Source organism: Emiliania huxleyi (assembly GCF_000372725.1).
Source record: "Emiliania huxleyi CCMP1516 unplaced genomic scaffold EMIHUscaffold_10, whole genome shotgun sequence".
Lineage (NCBI taxonomy): Eukaryota > Haptophyta > Isochrysidales > Noelaerhabdaceae > Emiliania > Emiliania huxleyi.
The window spans coordinates 21,488-37,270 of NW_005202427.1; the positions used below are offsets into that span (position 1 = coordinate 21,488).

Consider the following 15,783-nt stretch of genomic DNA (forward strand, 5'->3'; position numbering starts at 1 on the left):
CGCCGCGTGCCTCGCGCTGGCTCGTGCACACGCGACCGCGCGAGCCTTGCGGCGAGGGCTGCTGCGGCCCGCCATCCGCCACCTCGAGCACCGGTGCACTCCGCCTAGCCCCCCCCCACCCTCTCCCACCCTCTCCCACCCCCTCCCACCCTCCCCGCCACCCTCCCCGCCCCCGGCACTATCCTCACCACCCTGGGCGCCGCACGCACTCGCAGACTGCGCATGCGAGGCTTGCGCCGCTGGAGCGAGCACGCCGCCGCCCGCCGCGAGGTGGCCGCCGCGTGGCGCGTGCTCAGGCGACCAACCTCCGAGCCACCTCCGAGCCACCTCCGAGCCACCTCGGCTCCACCTCGACAACTCTGGACACATCTCGGCGAACCTCGGCGAATTTAGGCGGGCGCTCCACGCGCGCCGGCGCCGCGTCGCTGTCACCGTCTGGCGCGCCGCCGCCGAGTTGGCCGCCCGGGCGGCGAGCGCGCAGCTGCGGGCGAGTCGCGCGCAGCAGCGGCGTGCCCTCGCGGCGTGGAGGGAGGCCGCACAGCTGCGACTCGCCGCCTCGCTGTCTGCGGCTCGAGGCGAGGCGCACGCTCGTCGCGCCCGGAGCAGAGCCGCCTTCCAAAGCTGGGCGGCGGAGGAGGCGGCGGCGGCGGAGGTGGCCAGGAAGCTGGGCTCTGCCCGGAGGCGGCGGGCGGTGTCGGCGGCCCGGCCGGTCTGGGCTCTCTGGACGGCGCGCGCAGCCGAGTCGAGGTCAGCTGCCCTCCTGCTGCGAACGCGGCGCCGCGCCGACTCCGCCGCGGCCCTGGCATTCTGGCGGACCGGTGCGATCCGCCTCGAGGCGCTCTCTCGCGCCGCAGCCGTCGCGGCGCGCCGTTTGCCGACGCGCCGGTGCGCCGATGCGCTGGCCTCGTGGGCCGCTCACACGGCGATGCTGCGCGCTGTGCACCAGAGTCGGGCTCGGCTCGCCTTCGCCACGGCCTGCCGCTCTCCTGTGGCTTGGCAGAGGAGGAGACGTGCCCCTGACCTGTCCGTGAGACGTCTGCCTCAGGCGCTCGCGTCCCTTGCGGCTTGGCGGGGGCTGGCAGCCAACCACCGGCGGTCGCAGCACCGGGCGAGGCGGGCGCGGTCGCACGCGCGCGGCGCGCGCCTCGCGACCGCATTTGCGCTGTGGTTCGGTGCCGCGAGGGCGGCGGGGGAGGAGGGAGCGGGAGTGCGCGGGCGGAGGGTGCGTGGGGCGAGGGAGAGTGGGCGGCTTCGGGAGGCTTACGACGCGTCCAGGCGGCGGCAGCAGCGCTCTGCGGAGGTCGAGTCTCTAGTGGCGCACTTAATGGCTTGCAGGGCGCACAAGCTCAAGGAGCTCCCTCGCACTACGCCTCCGCGCCTTCAACCCTCCTCCAGGCGACCTGCGCGTGGCGTGGCTGCTGTAGGCGCGCGCTTTGCGCTATTGGGTGGATTGCGCCGCCGAGGCGCACAGCGCGTCCGTTGCGCGCGCACACCACGCGGCGGCTGCCAGCGGCGGCGCGCTGGCCACATGGCGGCGTGCGACCGGGCACGCATTGGCGCGGAGGGGTAGCATCGAGCTTCTCTCCGCGCGCCGTGCGTCCGGACTCATCGCACGCGCCGTCGATGCGTGGCGTGGCGAGGCGGGGCGAAGGGGCGAGGCGGCGCGGCGCGGCGACGCGGCGGCGTTGCATGCAAGGCGAGGCTGGTTCTGCCGCTGGTGTGGGGTCGCCGCCGCAGCCGCCGCCACCCGCCGCCGGCAGGCGGGCGCTGCTGTGCGGCGGCGGGCGGCGACGCTGCGCGGCGCTGTCCGGCGCGGCCAGTCTGAAGCTGTTTTTGGGCGGCGCGCCGTGGCTGCAGTCGGGCTTGGAGAATTGGCGCGGCGGCGCCGCTCGCTCGCGGCGTGGCGCGCCGTCGCTTCCGCCTCGCGCTCCACGGCCGACGCTTTGGCTCGGCGACTCAAGGGGGTTCCGCTCCCTCTGCGCCGTTGCACCCGACCGTGCGGAGGTCCCGTGAGTAGGCGTTCGGGCGAGCCCAGCTGGCGCGGCGGAGGCAAATGCGGGCTCTGCTGGCGTGGCGAGGAGTCGCGCATCGTACTGCCGTTGACTTCGCGGGCAACCGCGCTGCCACCGACCACCGCCGACGGAGGTCGCTGTGCACTCCCGCGCGCTCTCCTGCCGCTGGACCGTTGCTGGACGCGCGTGCTTGCGGCACTGTAGGCTGCTCTTGCAGTGCTACCGCGCGCTGCTCGCGCAGCTCGCCCAGTCGCGCCGCCGCAGTCTCGCCGCGCAGCGACACGACGCCGCGTTGCGCCGCCGCCACGCTGCCGAGGCGTTCGGCGCTCTCCGGCGGGCGGAACGCCGCGCCGCAGCTTCGGTCGAGCACGTGCGGCTCTCGGGCGAGCTTGCCACCGCGCGCTGCGAGGCCGCCGTGCGGAGGGCCGTGCATACACTGCAGCTCCACCGCCAGCGGCGCGTCACTTGGGCGCTGGCCCAGCGGCGGGTTGCCGCGTGCGTCGCCGCGTCCCTCGAGAGGTGGCGGCGCTTCGCCTACCACGCGCACCGGAGCGTGTTCGCGGCCACGCAGTGCGTGTTCGCGGCCTAGTGGGGGGAGCGTGACTAAGGATTGCTTACGCGTGTGACGTACTTGGCAGGTGCGCGCTCTATGGCGCATGGATGCGCTTGCGCGCGGCGGTGTCCCGCCGCCGCGCCGAGGTGTGGCGCGAGGCCCTGTTGGGGCGGCGCGAGGGGGACGCCGCGCTGCAGCTGCGGGGCACGAGTTGCCGCACAGCGTTCGGCGCCTTGCGGTCGCACGCCGCGGCGGCCGTGGCGGCCCGAGGTGCGATACGACGCGCGAGGCGCAACTTGATCGCGCTCGACGGCCACAGGCGGAGCATGCCCCCCCCCCCCCCCCCCGATTGTGAACAGTCTGGAGATGTGTGCCTTGGCTCGCAGGCGGGCTGCTCGCCGCCGGCTGGCGCAGCGCGTGTTGAGCGCGTGGGGTGGCTACACGGCGTCCGCCGTCATGCTGCGGTGGCTCGCTGCGGGGCACCGCTTGCGCCGGGTGCTCCGCTACTGGTCCGGCGCCGCGTCGGCTCGCGCCGCGCGCCGCTCCATGGCGGAGCGTGAGCGCGGCTTGCGATTGGCGGCTATGCTCGCGCGGTGGCGCTCTGCAGCCGCCGCCGAGGGCGCGGGCGCGGCAGCGGCAGCTGTCCTAGCTCTGTCATTTGACCGGCGCCGAGTTCTGCGCGCGCACTTCGTCGCCCTTGCGTCTGTGACGCTGGCCACGCAACTGTCCTCAATTTGAGCGAAAAATAGCACACCGCTGGGTCGTGGCGGAGACCAGATTCCGCGGCTTCCCGGGAATCCTGGACGCTGGAGTGTCGCGCGGGGACCGGGGGGTCTCGCGCCCTGACCCCTGTGCTCTGCCGCCGCCCGCCACACGCGCGTGCTGCTGCTGCCACCTCCGGCTCCCGCCGGTCCCGGCTGCGGCTCCGGCCTCCGCCTGCCAAACTCGCGCCTTCGCGCAACGTGGAACGTGCTGCGTGCTCGGTGCTCGAAGAGGATAGAGGGAACGTTGGCCAAAGTACAGGTTTCGATCCGGGCCACCGCAAATTTTGATCAGCAAATTTCGAGGGGCGGCCGCAAATTTTGAGGTAGATTTTGATTGTCAAAATGTGTCCGTCTTGGCACAGGATAGAGCATATAGGCGGCGAACACCCAGGTGCGCAGGGACATCGCGACTCTGCCCGCTCGCTCGACCCTTTTGCCGCGAGAGGGCGCCGGCCGCGTGTAAGAGGTGGCTGGCGCCCTGAGGCGGCAATTGGTGGCGTGGGGAGTGCGGAACGCTACTGGCGGCGCGACAGGGCCTCTCTCGGTTGCGTGTGCCGCCCATCGGCACGCGGGTGCGCAGACATCGCGACTCTGCCCGCTCGCTCGACCCTTTTGCCGCGAGAGGGCGCCGGCCGCGTGTAAGAGGTGGCTGGCGCCCTGAGGCGGCAATTGGTGGCGTGGGGAGTGCGGAACGCTACTGGCGGCGCGACAGGGCCTCTCTCGGTTGCGTGTGCCGCCCATCGGCACGCGGGTGCGCAGACATCGCGACTCTGCCCGCTCGCTCGACCCTTTTGCCGCGAGAGGGCGCCGGCCGCGTGTAAGAGGTGGCTGGCGCCCTGAGGCGGCAATTGGTGGCGTGGGGAGTGCGGAACGCTACTGGCGGCGCGACAGGCCCTCTCTCGGTTGCGTGTGCCGCCCATCGGCACGCGGGTGCGCAGACATCGCGACTCTGCCCGCTCGCTCGACCCTTTTGCCGCGAGAGGGCGCCGGCCGCGTGTAAGAAGTGGCTGGCGCCCTGAGGCGGCAATTGGTGGCGTCGGGAGTGCGGAGAACGCTACTGGCGGCGCGACAGGGCCTCTCTCGGTTGCGTGTGCCGCCCATCGCGGCACGCGGGTGCGCAGACATCGCGACTCTGCCCGCTCGCTCGACCCTTTTGCCGCGAGAGGGCGCCGGCCGCGTGTAAGAGGTGGCTGGCGCCCTGAGGCGGCAATTGGTGGCGTGGGGAGTGCGGAACGCTACTGGCGGCGCGACAGGGCCTCTCTCGGTTGCGTGTGCCGCCCATCGGCACGCGGGTGCGCAGACATCGCGACTCTGCCCGCTCGCTCGACCCTTTTGCCGCGAGAGGGCGCCGGCCGCGTGTAAGAAGTGGCTGGCGGCCTGGCGCCCTGAGGCGGCATTTGGTGGGGTCAGCGTGCGGTGCTGAGTCTTACTCGTCGGCGCTGGGGCCAGATCCCAGCGCAGAACTCTGCAACGCTGGCATACAAACACAAGAAGACTAACCCTAACCCTAACCCTAACCCTAACCCTAACCCTAAAGCCGTAGGTCAGCGTGTGGGGCTGAGTCTTAGTCGTCGGCGCTGGATTGCATCCGACGCCGTCGGTCAACCCGTCATGCGGCAGGTGGCTTGCTTTGGCTCGCTGCCACCGCGGTGGCTCACCAAGGACTTTTCAGCGTGCTGCGTCATCACCGCGCGGCGCGCAAGCCACGCCTCACCCGGGCAAAAAGAACGACCGCGCGCCGCCGCCGCCCGCCTCGCCGCGCCGCGCCGCCCCGCGCCTCGCCTCGCCTCGCCTTGCAGCAGCGCACGCGCACACGCACCCACGCGCCCGCGCTCGCTCCGCGAGAGCGAAGCAACCCTCCAAGCGAGTTCCGAACCGGGAGCCAAAAGGTCCCGGCTCGAACCGCGAACCGGTTCGACCACCGCCGCTGGCGGTTCTTGCAAAGGCATCAAAGGCAGTGCTTGATATAACGTGAAATAGTGCGAGCGCGCGAGATACTCACCCGACCCACCGTGCCCTCGCGAAAGAGATCTCGCGCCACGCGCGCTCGCACACGCCGCCCGAGAGCACTCCCACCCCCGCCGCCTCGCAAGCTCACAGGTTGATTTGAGGAGAAGCAGCTGGGGGAGGTCAAAGCGGGAGAAGGCGGCACGGCGGCGGCGGCGCGGCCCCCCCCCATCCCCACGCCTCCGGGTCGTGCGTACCGCCTCCGGGCGCGAGTGTCCCCCCAGCGTCTGCTCCGGCAGTCGCTCCGGTAATCAGGCCGAGAGTACCAGGGAGGAGGGGAGAAGAGCCCAGGGTGGGGAGAGGAGAAGAGCCCAGGGAGGGGGGAGGAGAAGAGCCCAAGACGGCCTCCCTCTCCCTCCCCTCCCACCCGGCCTCCCTCTCCCTCTCCTCCCACCGGGCCTCCCTCTTCCCCTCCTCCCGCCAAGCACCGACAGTCTCGAGGGGCCAGCCGCTGGAAGGGGCAAGCCAGCGGCACGAGGGCTTCAACCACACAGCTACCAAGGGAACGCGACCCACACAAAGCACCAAAGTTAGGCATACCCCCCGGCGCAGTGTCCCCCGCTATGTGTCGCCGTTCGTCGGGGCACGCAATCCTGTGCAGTCAGGGCAAGTGGGGGCGGGGCGGACAGCCCAGGAGCGTGCCCTGGGACCTCTCCGCCCAGTCCGGGGGTGCGTCGAACCTTCCATCGCCCTGTCGGAAGCGGCGTGCCGGTGGAGGCACGTCCGGGTTTTGGAAGTAAAGATATATTACTTTCTAGTCGTCGGCGCTGTGGTGGGGCCAGATCCCAGCGCAGAACCCTGCAACGCTGGCATATACAGACACAACCAGACCCTGACCCTAACCCTAACCCTAACCCTAACCCTAACCCTAACCCTCTAACCCTAATAACCGCCTAACCTAACCCACACCCCCCAACTCCACACCGCAAATTTGAAAGATCTTGATGAAAATCAGGCCCGACTGCAAATTTCTTCAAAATTTTCGCAGGCGCTCCGCGCCTGCAGATTTTGAAATAAATTCGACAAAATTGGTACCTGGCCCAAAGAGGAAGACGATGTCTCACAGCCGCGTCTCACAAAAAGCAAATCGCTCGCCTCTCTACACCCTCACCGCGGCCGTCGGCGCGGCGCGAGAGAGGAAGCGGAGCTACGAAAACACGGCGAGAGTGTGAGATGCCCTGTGTGTCCTCTCTGACGTGACTAACAGCCACCCACTGCTTCGGCCGCGCGTACACCGCACACTCGCGAAGGCCGCGCCTAGTTCTCGCCGCCCCCCGGCCACAAGCCGCCCGCCGGCTGGGGCGGCTGAGGCGCGCCGCCAGCCGCCGCCGCTGCGCCATCACCGCCGCCCGCCGCCCCGGTCCACTGCCCGCCCGCCGTCATCGGCTGCGGCGGCGGCGCTTGCTGCTGCGCTAGCGGCGCCTGCTGCGGCGGCGCCTGCTGTTGTGGCGGCGCTTGCTGCTGCGGCTGCTGCATTTGCCCTTCTTGCGGCTGCATGCGCCGGTAGGTGGCTCGACGGTACATCTCGCGCACAGTGGGACGCGACCTACGCGGCACGTCGCAGCACGTGTCACGGGACACGCCATTGGCCGGCGCCTCTCGAGCAGCGGGCGGCGCCAGAGCCGCGGCGAGACGTGCGGCCGGATGCGCCGTAGCTCCGCCTGCGCCTGTGCCGGCGTCATCCCCTTCTCGGTGATGAGGTAGGCCATGGCCATGGTCCCTGCGCGATGGAGGGGCGGTGCGTCGGCGGCGTGGGTGGCGGGCCTGGGCGGGCGTAGGCCGTTGAGCGAGAGGGAGAGGGAGAGGCGGCGGCAGGAGACGATTGCAAGACAGCGGCGGCGGGCCGGGGACGGGCGCGGGGCAGGGTCCGGGTGGGACGGCGAGGGCCGGGTCGGCAACGCCAGGCGTCCGGGTGGCCGCGCGGACGGGCGCGCCTGCACGGCCACGGCCCGCCTTGCAGTGGCAGTACACCGTCCCTCCCGGGGGCTGCTTGCGGATGAAGTCGAGGCCGTTCTCCACCTGCTGCGCGGAGGGCGAGCAGTAGTCCATCGTCGGAAGCCTCAGCTGCGTGATTCCGAGCCGGCCGTAGCTCGCGTGGCCGTCAAACTCGTCGCACATGTTGAGGACACCCGAGACGCGCTCGACACGCGCCAGGCTCTCGAGCGACTTCTCGAGCGGCAGCGCGCCCAGGATGAGCCGCTCATCCACACGGTCGTACCAGCGGCGCTGGTCGGGCATCGCGCGGTGCAGCAGCATCGTCCACGCGAGCGTCGGCCCGAACATGAGCTTGAGCATGCGTCGGCGCACTGCTGGCGGCACCGCGAGGACCGCCTTCTCCTTGTCGACGCGATCGAAGAACCAGAGCGGAGCCATGAGCACCTTCCACAGTAGGCGCAGTAGGGAGGCGAGGTGATCGGCGAGGGACGGCATACGAACGCCACGCTTGTCTTGAGCTCGCAGCTGCTATAGCCGCAGGATTCGACACTTCAGCTTGGTATAGTATCATTGTATGCAAGATCATACCCCAGGGCTATACCCTGATACCCTCTTGAGAGGACCCGCATTGGGCCCCTAGAGGATAGGCTGATACCCTGGTGGGTTACCCTTCACACCGGACACGACCCCCCTCTTCACACCTCTTCGCGCGCTGCGCGCGCGCCAAGACAGACAACGCGCTCGAATGAGCGTCGCGCAGGAGGGAGGCGAGCGCACCACTAAGCAATGCGCTGGGCGAGGAGGGCGCATTGCGCGCGCAACAGCTGGTGGGCGCGTGGCGCGCGGGTACGGCGGAAGCGCAAAGAGTTTGAATGATACCGGGGCGGACCGTGCGGGAGGGCTTGGTCCTCGGTGCGAGGTGTGAATTGTCGCTTCGCTGCGCGGCCGCCGATGATACCTTGATACCCAGCCGAGATAAGTCCCCACAGAGGCCTAGAGCATACCTTGATACCCCCTCGAGAAGCATACAATGATACTATACCAAGCTGAAGTGTCGAATCCAGCGACTCGCAGCTGCACGGTGTGAACAGAGTTCGTACCGAGCAGCAGGGAGCTCCGCCACTCGAGATCCCTCGAGAGCGCGGAGTCGGCTGGGGCTATACCAGACAGAGCTCGCAGTCGATCGCTAAAGGGAAAAAGAATTTACGACCGAAGGCTGCCAGTCCCACACCTCTCACCTTCACGAGAACACAACCGCGACCGCCAGATTCGCGCGACCGGCAGGCAGCGGCGGGAGACGTTCCCACCGGCCGGTGCGCGGGCAAAACGCCTCAAATGCGTCGCTCGCCCCCTCCTCCTCCTCCTCCTCCTCTCCGCCCCCTCCGCCGGGCCACTCCGCGCCGCCCGCGGCGTACAAGCGGCCGTCGAGCGCGAACGTCGCGCCCAAGTACCCGCGTGCGGTGGGCAGTGGCGGGAGGGGCTCCCACCGCCCTTCGCGCGGGTCGTAGCGCTCGGCCTATAGCGCTCGGAATGATCTAATCAGGCGCAGCATTCGCAGCGGGCTCGCGCCGCGGCGTCGTCTGCGCCGATCTCAGTGAGACACAGCCGTCCGACGAGCCGCCCACGACGTACAGGGCTCCGTCGGGCCCGACGGCGGCGCCCGGGCCAGAGCGCGCAACCCCCATGCTCGGGATCGGCGTGCTCTTGCCGGTCGCCGTGTCGAAGGCCTCGGCGGTGGAGAGGTAGCGCGTGCCTCCTGCATACCCGCCGAGTGCGAAGAAGGAGGAGGAGCGCGCGTCGGCGGCGACGGCGAGGCCACACCGCGGCGACACGAGCTCGCCCGCCTCGCGCCACGCCCCGCCGTCGAGGTGCAGCACCTCGCCGTGGCAGCGCGCGCCCCGGTAGATTGAGGAGCCTATACGCGGCCAGCACGCCAGCGTGGGTGTGTGGCCGTGGGCACGGGAGCGATCCGGCGGCGGCAGAGCTCTCGACGCCTCCGCCCGCAAACCAGAGCCGGCCCGAGGCGTCCATCTGCGCCGCGCCAAAGCAGAGCCGGCGGGGGAGCGGCGTCAGCCTCTTCCACGAGCGAGCCTCTTCCGTGAGCGAGGCCGCCTCCACCGCCCGCACCGCCCGCGTGCCTCCCCAGCCTCCGAGCAGGGCCACGGTGGCGCCGTCGCTCGCCAGCGCCGAGGCATCTCTGGGGTACGTGGTGAACAAGAAAGGGGAGGGCAGCCACTCCTGCGGAGCCACGTCGTACATGTCGTGCGTGTAAAGAGGACTGCCATCGCAGCTTCCGCCAAAGACTGCGATGCGCTGCCTGCGCGCGTTCGCGCGTACACACAGCTCGCGGCCCGTCTCGCTCTCTCGCCGCCGAAGCCGCCACTGCAGCGCCGCCGCGGCGCGAGCCCAGACGAGGCGGGCATCGGCTGTGCCGGCCGCTGCAAAGCCGCGCGAGACGGTGAGCGCGCGACCGATCGAGGCGACGTCGGAGAGGTGGGAGAGGACGAGCGCAACAAGAGCGTCAGGGAGGCGGGCGAATGGAGACGCGGCGGCGTCCTCCTCAGCAGCACGCATTACACGATTGATCAGATGGGATTCTTTTTTTGAGAGCGCCTTCGTTGTTAATAGTACAAACCCAATGGTATTTTTGCAAAAGCTTTTGTGTGCGAGATCGCTCTCCAGAAAGCTGAAAGGAAGGCAGGGGGGGGGACCAGAAAGAAAGAAAGACTTCTTTCTGTTTCTGGGCGGGTTTATCGGGACGCGCCGGGATATCAAGTAAATGCGAGAAATTGCAATACAGCGCCCAGCCTCCGTTCTGGCCCGTATTTGTTTCTTTTTTCTCGCTCTGCGATTGTCTGTGGTTGGGCTGTAGCAGGTTTGCCTCTCGCACTTTTCTTTTGCTCTCTCTTTTCTTCTATATTTTCGGAAAACTCCGTCCGTGGAAATCGTCAAATTTTGGGCGCCGAGCCGAGTCTGAGACTGGTTTGGGCCCAAAATCAGCCAAAATTTAGGCCGCCAAATCGGCAAAATGCCGGGAATTTTGCGCAGAACCCGTGTATACCTGGAAATTACCCTTCGGCCGCAGGTAGCAGGTAGGTAGGTAGAAAGGTGAAGAACAGCCAGGCTCGGACTGGACACCAACGCGGTATGGGTGGACGCTAGACAGATGATGACGACACGCACGAGCGACACACAGACACAAACAGGCTCACAAGACACACAGCCAGCTGGCTGCCACACACCCTGAGTTGGCGTACACATAACTCAAGGCCACATCCTCCCTGTCGCCCCCCCCAGCACTCCAAGGAGCAAGGTGCCAAGAGAACAAACAAGGGCACAACAAACAACAGACGACAGGAAGTAACATGTGAGACTAGAGCAGACAACTCCGCCTCTAGCAATATCGCCGGCCGGCGAGGCACGTGGTTTGGGCCCAAAATCAGCCAAATTTTAGGCCAAATCGGCAAAATGCCGGGAATTTTGCGGAGAACCCGTGTATACCTGGAACTTACCCTGCGACCGCCTGGGTATTTTGTCGATTTCCTCAATTTTGCCTCAGATTTTGCCCCAGACCAGCTCTCAGACTCAGGGAAACTCGCGACTTTCCAGAATGGAGCACCAAACACCCTCTGTTTTCCCTGGAAATTTCCGGAAACGCAAAGTGCTGGGGACCCTCTGTTTTCCTTTTTGTTTTCCGGAAAACCTGCTCTAGCCCAAGCCCTGGGGATGGGGTGAGACTACCCACGGGCCTAGAGAAGGCCCGCGCGCAGGGGGTGGGACATTGAGACCGGTCATGAATGAGTGCGCGACACGCATGTTGCGAGCAGCGTTGTTGATGTTTTGCGCGTCGCCACAGACGGCGGCGCGCGAGAGCTGTTGCGAGTGGTGCTGGGCGAAGCCTTCACTTGGAGCACTTGGAGTGCAGTTATCAACCTCACATCCAGGGCCGGGGAGCTAAGAAGCGCACCCAGCGAGCCGGATGATCGGTGTCGGGTTACGGGCTAGAGAGCCCTAGCCCCGGGGGTTCGCGTTCGCAGGGAAAGGGCCATAAAGTAAACACGGGTCTCCGAGGGTTGGTTGGCCTGCACAAGCTTTTCCGGCAAACAAAAAGGAAAACAGAGGTTCCCCAGCACTTTGGTCTTTGCGTTTCCGGAAATTTCCAGGGAAAACAGAGGGTGTTTGGTGCTCCATTCTGGAAACTCGCGAGTTTCCCTGAGTCTGAGAGCTGGCTGGTCTGGGGCAAAATCTGACGCAAAATTGAGGAAATCGGCACGATACCCAGGCGGTCGCAGGGTATTTTCCAGGTATACCTGGGGTTTTCCAGGTATACCCGCAAAATACCCGGTATTTTGCCGATTTGGCTGATTTTGGGCCCAAACCAGCCTCAGACTCGGCTCAGAGCCCGGAAAATTTGATGGGTTCCCCGGAGTTTTCCCGGGAAAATAGAGAGGAAAAGAGAGGGTGCTGTAGAGAAAAAAGGAAAGGAAAAGAGACGGGGTGCGACGAGAGGAAAAGCTTGTTCAGCCTAAAGGGTTGGTTCTGCGCTTTGGGTGTCCCCTAGCGGCGGAACGCCCCCTCTACTCGGAGCTAGTAAACACCAGACACGAGCATAACGTACGCTCTCACCCGACACGGGTCTCCGAGGGTTGGTTCTGCGCTTTGGGTGTCCCCAACGCGGAACCTTCACACGCACTAAATTTCCCAGGCGCCCCCCCCGCTCTCTCCGGTACCCTTCGTTGGCGGGGCCTCTACTCGCCAGGGCGCCCGCGAGTGGAACGCCGGCCACCATGTCCAACCTCGTCGGCCTCCTGGTCCCAGCGGGGCTACTGAGCCTCGCCATCTTCATGCACATCCTCGCGTGCGCGATGTACAATAACTGGTGGCCGCTGATGAGCCTCCTCCTCTATGCACTTATGCTGCTGCCGCTGGCGGCGCTCGCGCGGCAGAGCGAGTCACTCTTCGACTCGGCGCCGACGGGGTTCCACTGGGCGATCTTCCTACTCGCGTCGCTCGTCACGCTGGTGATCGGTGTGCCGATCGTCATGTGGCACGTCGACGTCATCGAGTCGGGTTCTGTGAGTGCCGCGCCTCTCATCTCCCGACTCACAGCCACATCACCGCCTCCCAATGGCCCTGACATGCCCACGACCGCGACAGGTCTTCTTCAACCTCTCGGGCTTTGTGCTGCTGCTCGCCACCGGCGCTTCTGCCGCATTGTTCGGCGAGAAGCAAAGCGACGGTTGGGGCTGAGCCGCGCCCTGGGGAGTTTGCGCCCCCGTCACCCAGAGCGCCGGAGTGGGTGGTGCGCGCGACGGCCGGGCGGATGCTGTATGGACTGTATCTCGCGGCACCACAGCAGGCGCCGCGATATCGCCTCGACCGCGCGGTCTCTCGGGGCGCGCTCTCGGGGCGCGCCCAGGCGCAGGGTGTGTGGGCGGGCGCGCTTTTTTCGGTAATGAGAGTAGCGAGTGCGAGAGCTGTTCTAAGACGAGGCAGTGCGGTAGTTCGGGTGCCCGATACACAACCTGTGCGCCGCGCCGCGTCTCGGACTAACCGCGTCGCCGCGCCGCGCCGCGTCTCGGACTCGTAACCGCGTCGCCGCGCCGCCCGCCACGCAGCTCACTTCCCCCACACTCACCCTCCTCCGCGGCGTCCACCACGGCCCCAGCCGTTGCTCCTGCCCCCCCTCCCAAACGTGCCCACCCCTGCGGCGCTCCGCTCGACGGCGGCGCCCCGCTCGGCTAGACGCTCCGCGCGGAAGACGTCAAACGCGCGGCCGAGGTCGGCCTGCTTTGGCGCGTCGGGGCAGAGGGCGATGAGCTCCGGCAGGTGCACCAGCGCGGCCTCGTTGCCAAAGACGTGGACGAAGGCGGCGATGTAGGCGGTGGCGTCGGAGGCGCCGCGCTGGAAAGCGAGCGACGCAACCTTGAAGAGACCCATGCCGCGCTCGCGCCCCTCGCCCGCCAGCGAGCCGGACAGCGCTGCCTGCAGGCTGCGGTTGCGGCGGACGAGCTCGTCCCTGTCGAGGCGCCTCGCCGGCGGCACGCCCGACCGCATCGCCGCGCCGAGCGTCGGGAAGGCCTCCGCCGAGTCGATCGACGGCGGCGGCTCCGCAGACGCGAAGGCGGTCTGCGCCATCGTCGGAGGCGGCGCCGGCGCGGCAGAGGCGACCGCGCGGGACCAGCCTCCCACGCCGGCGGCGGACGAGGAGGGCCGCGGTGCGGGGCCGCCGCCGAGGCTTGGGAACGCCTCGGCAGAGTCGACCGCCGGCGGCTCTCGCCCACCTTGCGCCCCCGCGAACGCCGCGAGGCTGGCGCCGCCGGCCGGCGCCGCCGCGGGCTGACGGAGCGCGGCGCCGCCACGCCCGCCCCACCCTCCGGCGCTGAGCGGCGCGCCGCCGCCCCTGCCCGCGCCGCCGAGGCTTGGGAAGGCCTCCGCGTTGGCCAGGTCGACGCCCGAAGCCGCCGGACTGAGGCCGCCGCCCCCCCGCCCGAGCCAAGAGGCCTGGAGCGGAGTTGCCGCCGCCGCCGGCGGCACGGAGGCGTCGCCGAGGGAGGGGAAGTCGGCGGCAGAGGAGATCTGCGCGCCGCCGAGCGGCACGCTCTCCACAAACTCCTCCTCGTCCACGTAGTCGTGCCTGGCCGCCGCCTCCTCCCCTCCGCCGCCGCCTCCGCGGCCAAAGCCTCGGCCTCGGCCGCCGCGGCCGCCGCCGCGGAGGGCGCCGGAGTCGTGGCCAGAGGCGGCGTAGAAGGCGCGGAGCAGCTCCGTCGCCTCCGCCTGGATGTCGCGCACCTGGCTCGTTGCCGCATTCTGCCTCTTGTAGTCCTCCTTGTTTTCCCAGGCGTGCTCCACGCACGCCTTGCCGAGCCGGTGCTTGCGGAGGTGGGCGTCGAGCCGGACGCAGTCGTCGCGCGTGAGCTCGCGCCTCGAGATCGGATGCGCGAACGAGCCCGAGCTCACCAGGTACGAGGCCAGCAGCCTCGCGTCGAAGAAGTAGGAGTGAGAAGTCTCCTCGCTCGCGGCGAGCTCAAACGGCTCGACACGCAGCCGGCGCAGCGGCTCCAGCGAGATGGGATCGCAGTCCGTGAGCCTGCGCCACCAGAAGGGCCTCGACCGGTCGAGGTTCACGTCGTCCGGAGCCAGGTTCTCCGCCATGTTTTTGCGAGGGGACCGGGGGTAGATGTCGTGGCAGTGACGCGTACACTTAACACAGCCGAGGGTGCCTAACCATGAATACAAGGCGCTTTGAAGATTTGTTTTATCGTTTTTCACTGCGCCCTTCGCTGTTCATTTGCGAGAGATTCTTCCTCCGTTCAGATGTAATTCGCCCGCTTTTCAAACACATTTTGTGGCGCTTTCAACAGATTTTTTATCGCACATTTAGTGCTCTTCATGGCAGTTTAAGGCAAGCGTGCCTTATCCTGGCTGGGTCCGGCGTGGTCGGGAGCCCTCGACTCCTCGGCGAGCTCTTTCCTGCCTCAATGACATTGCAACAATGAGCGCGTCTTACTTAGCCCTTAGCTGTCGAGAGCACGTCTTGCCACTACGACAACAAAACTCCCTCGCGCGCACCGCGGGTGAATTCTTCTTCCGCGTTTCGTGGCATAGGCACGCGGGGCGAGGACGCATGGCTGAGCCCTTGCTCATCGCGTGCAAGCAGGGTTCCACCGTCTCATCGCGTGCAAGCAGGGCCTGGCAAGCTGTGCTGTTGCACTCTTCGCAGCACTCGGAGCTGCTCGGCATTGATTCCCTCATCATGAAATGTGGGATCTGTGGAAGCCAGATCATGGTCCTTATCCTAGCCCGCGACACTACTCACTGGGCGGTGCGGGTGCTTAGCAGCAGCAGTGTTCCTGCCCACCTGCCCATAATCCATAAATTGGCTTGAAGGGGCTTGAATTTAGCGTCGGTGCGGTAACTTCAAGGCAAACCGTGTTGACGAAGAGCGGAAAACATGTTTGTGAAACGCGTTTCAACGTTGCTTGAATGGCGGCTGAAAGGCGGGGGAAGAGCGGGTGAAAGGAGGGGAAATGACGGCTGAATCGCTCACGAAGCAACGTAAGAAGACATTCGAATAAGCTGTAAGATCGGCGCTAAACAGGCAATAAACGCGTTTTAAATTTATTTCTAGGGCGGTGAATTCACGCCTAGGCATCCCTGCACAGCGAAGATTGACAGAGTCCGAACGAGGCCGTGGAGAGCGATGAGTCAGGGGAAGAGACAGCAGGAGAGAGAACGACGAGAGCGGGAAGAACGCGAGGTGGCATGAAGGTCGCTGCGAGAATTGGTGAGAAACTGCGAAGGGAGATAGAAAGAGGTAGACGCCCGCTGCAGGCCCGAGGGTGGGCGACGGCTAGCACCACACTTCTCCCCTAAAATCCCTGTGTGGTAGCGGCGTGCCGTCCTCTCATCCCTCCCTTGGCGCTTGGCCTTGGGGTGTCGGGTGTCGCTGTTTTCTTTCTTTCTTTGAGACTCGAGATAGAGCTGAGACGTGTAGAGAGGGTGGTGGGTG

General features: G+C 67.1%; 5 protein-coding genes across 5 annotated transcripts; 1 reads left to right on the forward strand and 4 right to left on the reverse strand.

Annotated features, from left to right (window-relative positions):
• Window positions 1-4,951: 4,951 nt before the first annotated feature.
• Window positions 4,952-5,603, reverse strand: EMIHUDRAFT_351161 (hypothetical protein; the record flags this gene model as incomplete). The annotated part of the gene is made up of 1 exon (XM_005793489.1): window positions 4,952-5,603. A coding segment is annotated over exon 1 (229 nt), but the record flags the coding sequence as incomplete, so codon positions are not given.
• Window positions 5,604-6,410: 807 nt separating this feature from the next.
• Window positions 6,411-7,799, reverse strand: EMIHUDRAFT_462021 (protein-tyrosine phosphatase). The gene is made up of 3 exons (XM_005793490.1): window positions 7,271-7,799; window positions 6,954-7,056; window positions 6,411-6,882 (listed from the first exon to the last, which is right to left on the reverse strand). The coding sequence occupies exons 1-3, from the start codon at window positions 7,764-7,766 to the stop codon at window positions 6,594-6,596; spliced, it is 888 nt and encodes a 295-aa protein (XP_005793547.1). The 5' UTR covers window positions 7,767-7,799; the 3' UTR covers window positions 6,411-6,593.
• Window positions 7,800-8,806: 1,007 nt separating this feature from the next.
• Window positions 8,807-9,845, reverse strand: EMIHUDRAFT_199313 (hypothetical protein; the record flags this gene model as incomplete). Its single annotated transcript, XM_005793491.1, has 2 exons — window positions 8,807-9,148; window positions 9,264-9,845. The coding sequence occupies 2 exons, from the start codon at window positions 9,843-9,845 to the stop codon at window positions 8,807-8,809; spliced, it is 924 nt and encodes a 307-aa protein (XP_005793548.1).
• Window positions 9,846-11,997: 2,152 nt separating this feature from the next.
• On the forward strand, window positions 11,998-12,777 carry EMIHUDRAFT_351167 (hypothetical protein). The gene is made up of 2 exons (XM_005793492.1): window positions 11,998-12,346; window positions 12,429-12,777. Exons 1-2 carry the CDS (start codon window positions 12,059-12,061, stop codon window positions 12,519-12,521), a joined length of 381 nt encoding a protein of 126 aa, XP_005793549.1. The 5' UTR covers window positions 11,998-12,058; the 3' UTR covers window positions 12,522-12,777.
• A 128-nt stretch (window positions 12,778-12,905) lies between these two features.
• On the reverse strand, window positions 12,906-14,426 carry EMIHUDRAFT_199316 (hypothetical protein; the record flags this gene model as incomplete). Its single annotated transcript, XM_005793493.1, has 3 exons — window positions 12,906-13,520; window positions 13,809-13,889; window positions 14,064-14,426. The coding sequence occupies 3 exons, from the start codon at window positions 14,424-14,426 to the stop codon at window positions 12,906-12,908; spliced, it is 1,059 nt and encodes a 352-aa protein (XP_005793550.1).
• Between the last annotated feature and the right edge of the window lie 1,357 nt (window positions 14,427-15,783).

What these genes read in the sequence shown, in the direction of transcription:
- EMIHUDRAFT_462021 (XM_005793490.1), bottom strand. Translation starts at nt 7,766, where the DNA reads ATGCCGTCCCTCGCCGATCACCTCGCCTCCCTACTGCGCCTACTGTGG. An exon ending in GGCGGGCCGTGGCCGTGCAG is followed by an intron (nt 7,057 to 7,270) that starts GCGCGCCCGTCC and finishes TCCATCGCGCAG; the next exon opens with GGACCATGGCCATGGCCTAC. An exon ending in CACGTCTCGCCGCGGCTCTG is followed by an intron (nt 6,883 to 6,953) that starts GCGCCGCCCGCT and finishes CGTGCCGCGTAG; the next exon opens with GTCGCGTCCCACTGTGCGCG.
- EMIHUDRAFT_351167 (XM_005793492.1), top strand. Translation starts at nt 12,059, where the DNA reads ATGTCCAACCTCGTCGGCCTCCTGGTCCCAGCGGGGCTACTGAGCCTC. An exon ending in ACGTCATCGAGTCGGGTTCT is followed by an intron (nt 12,347 to 12,428) that starts GTGAGTGCCGCG and finishes CGACCGCGACAG; the next exon opens with GTCTTCTTCAACCTCTCGGG.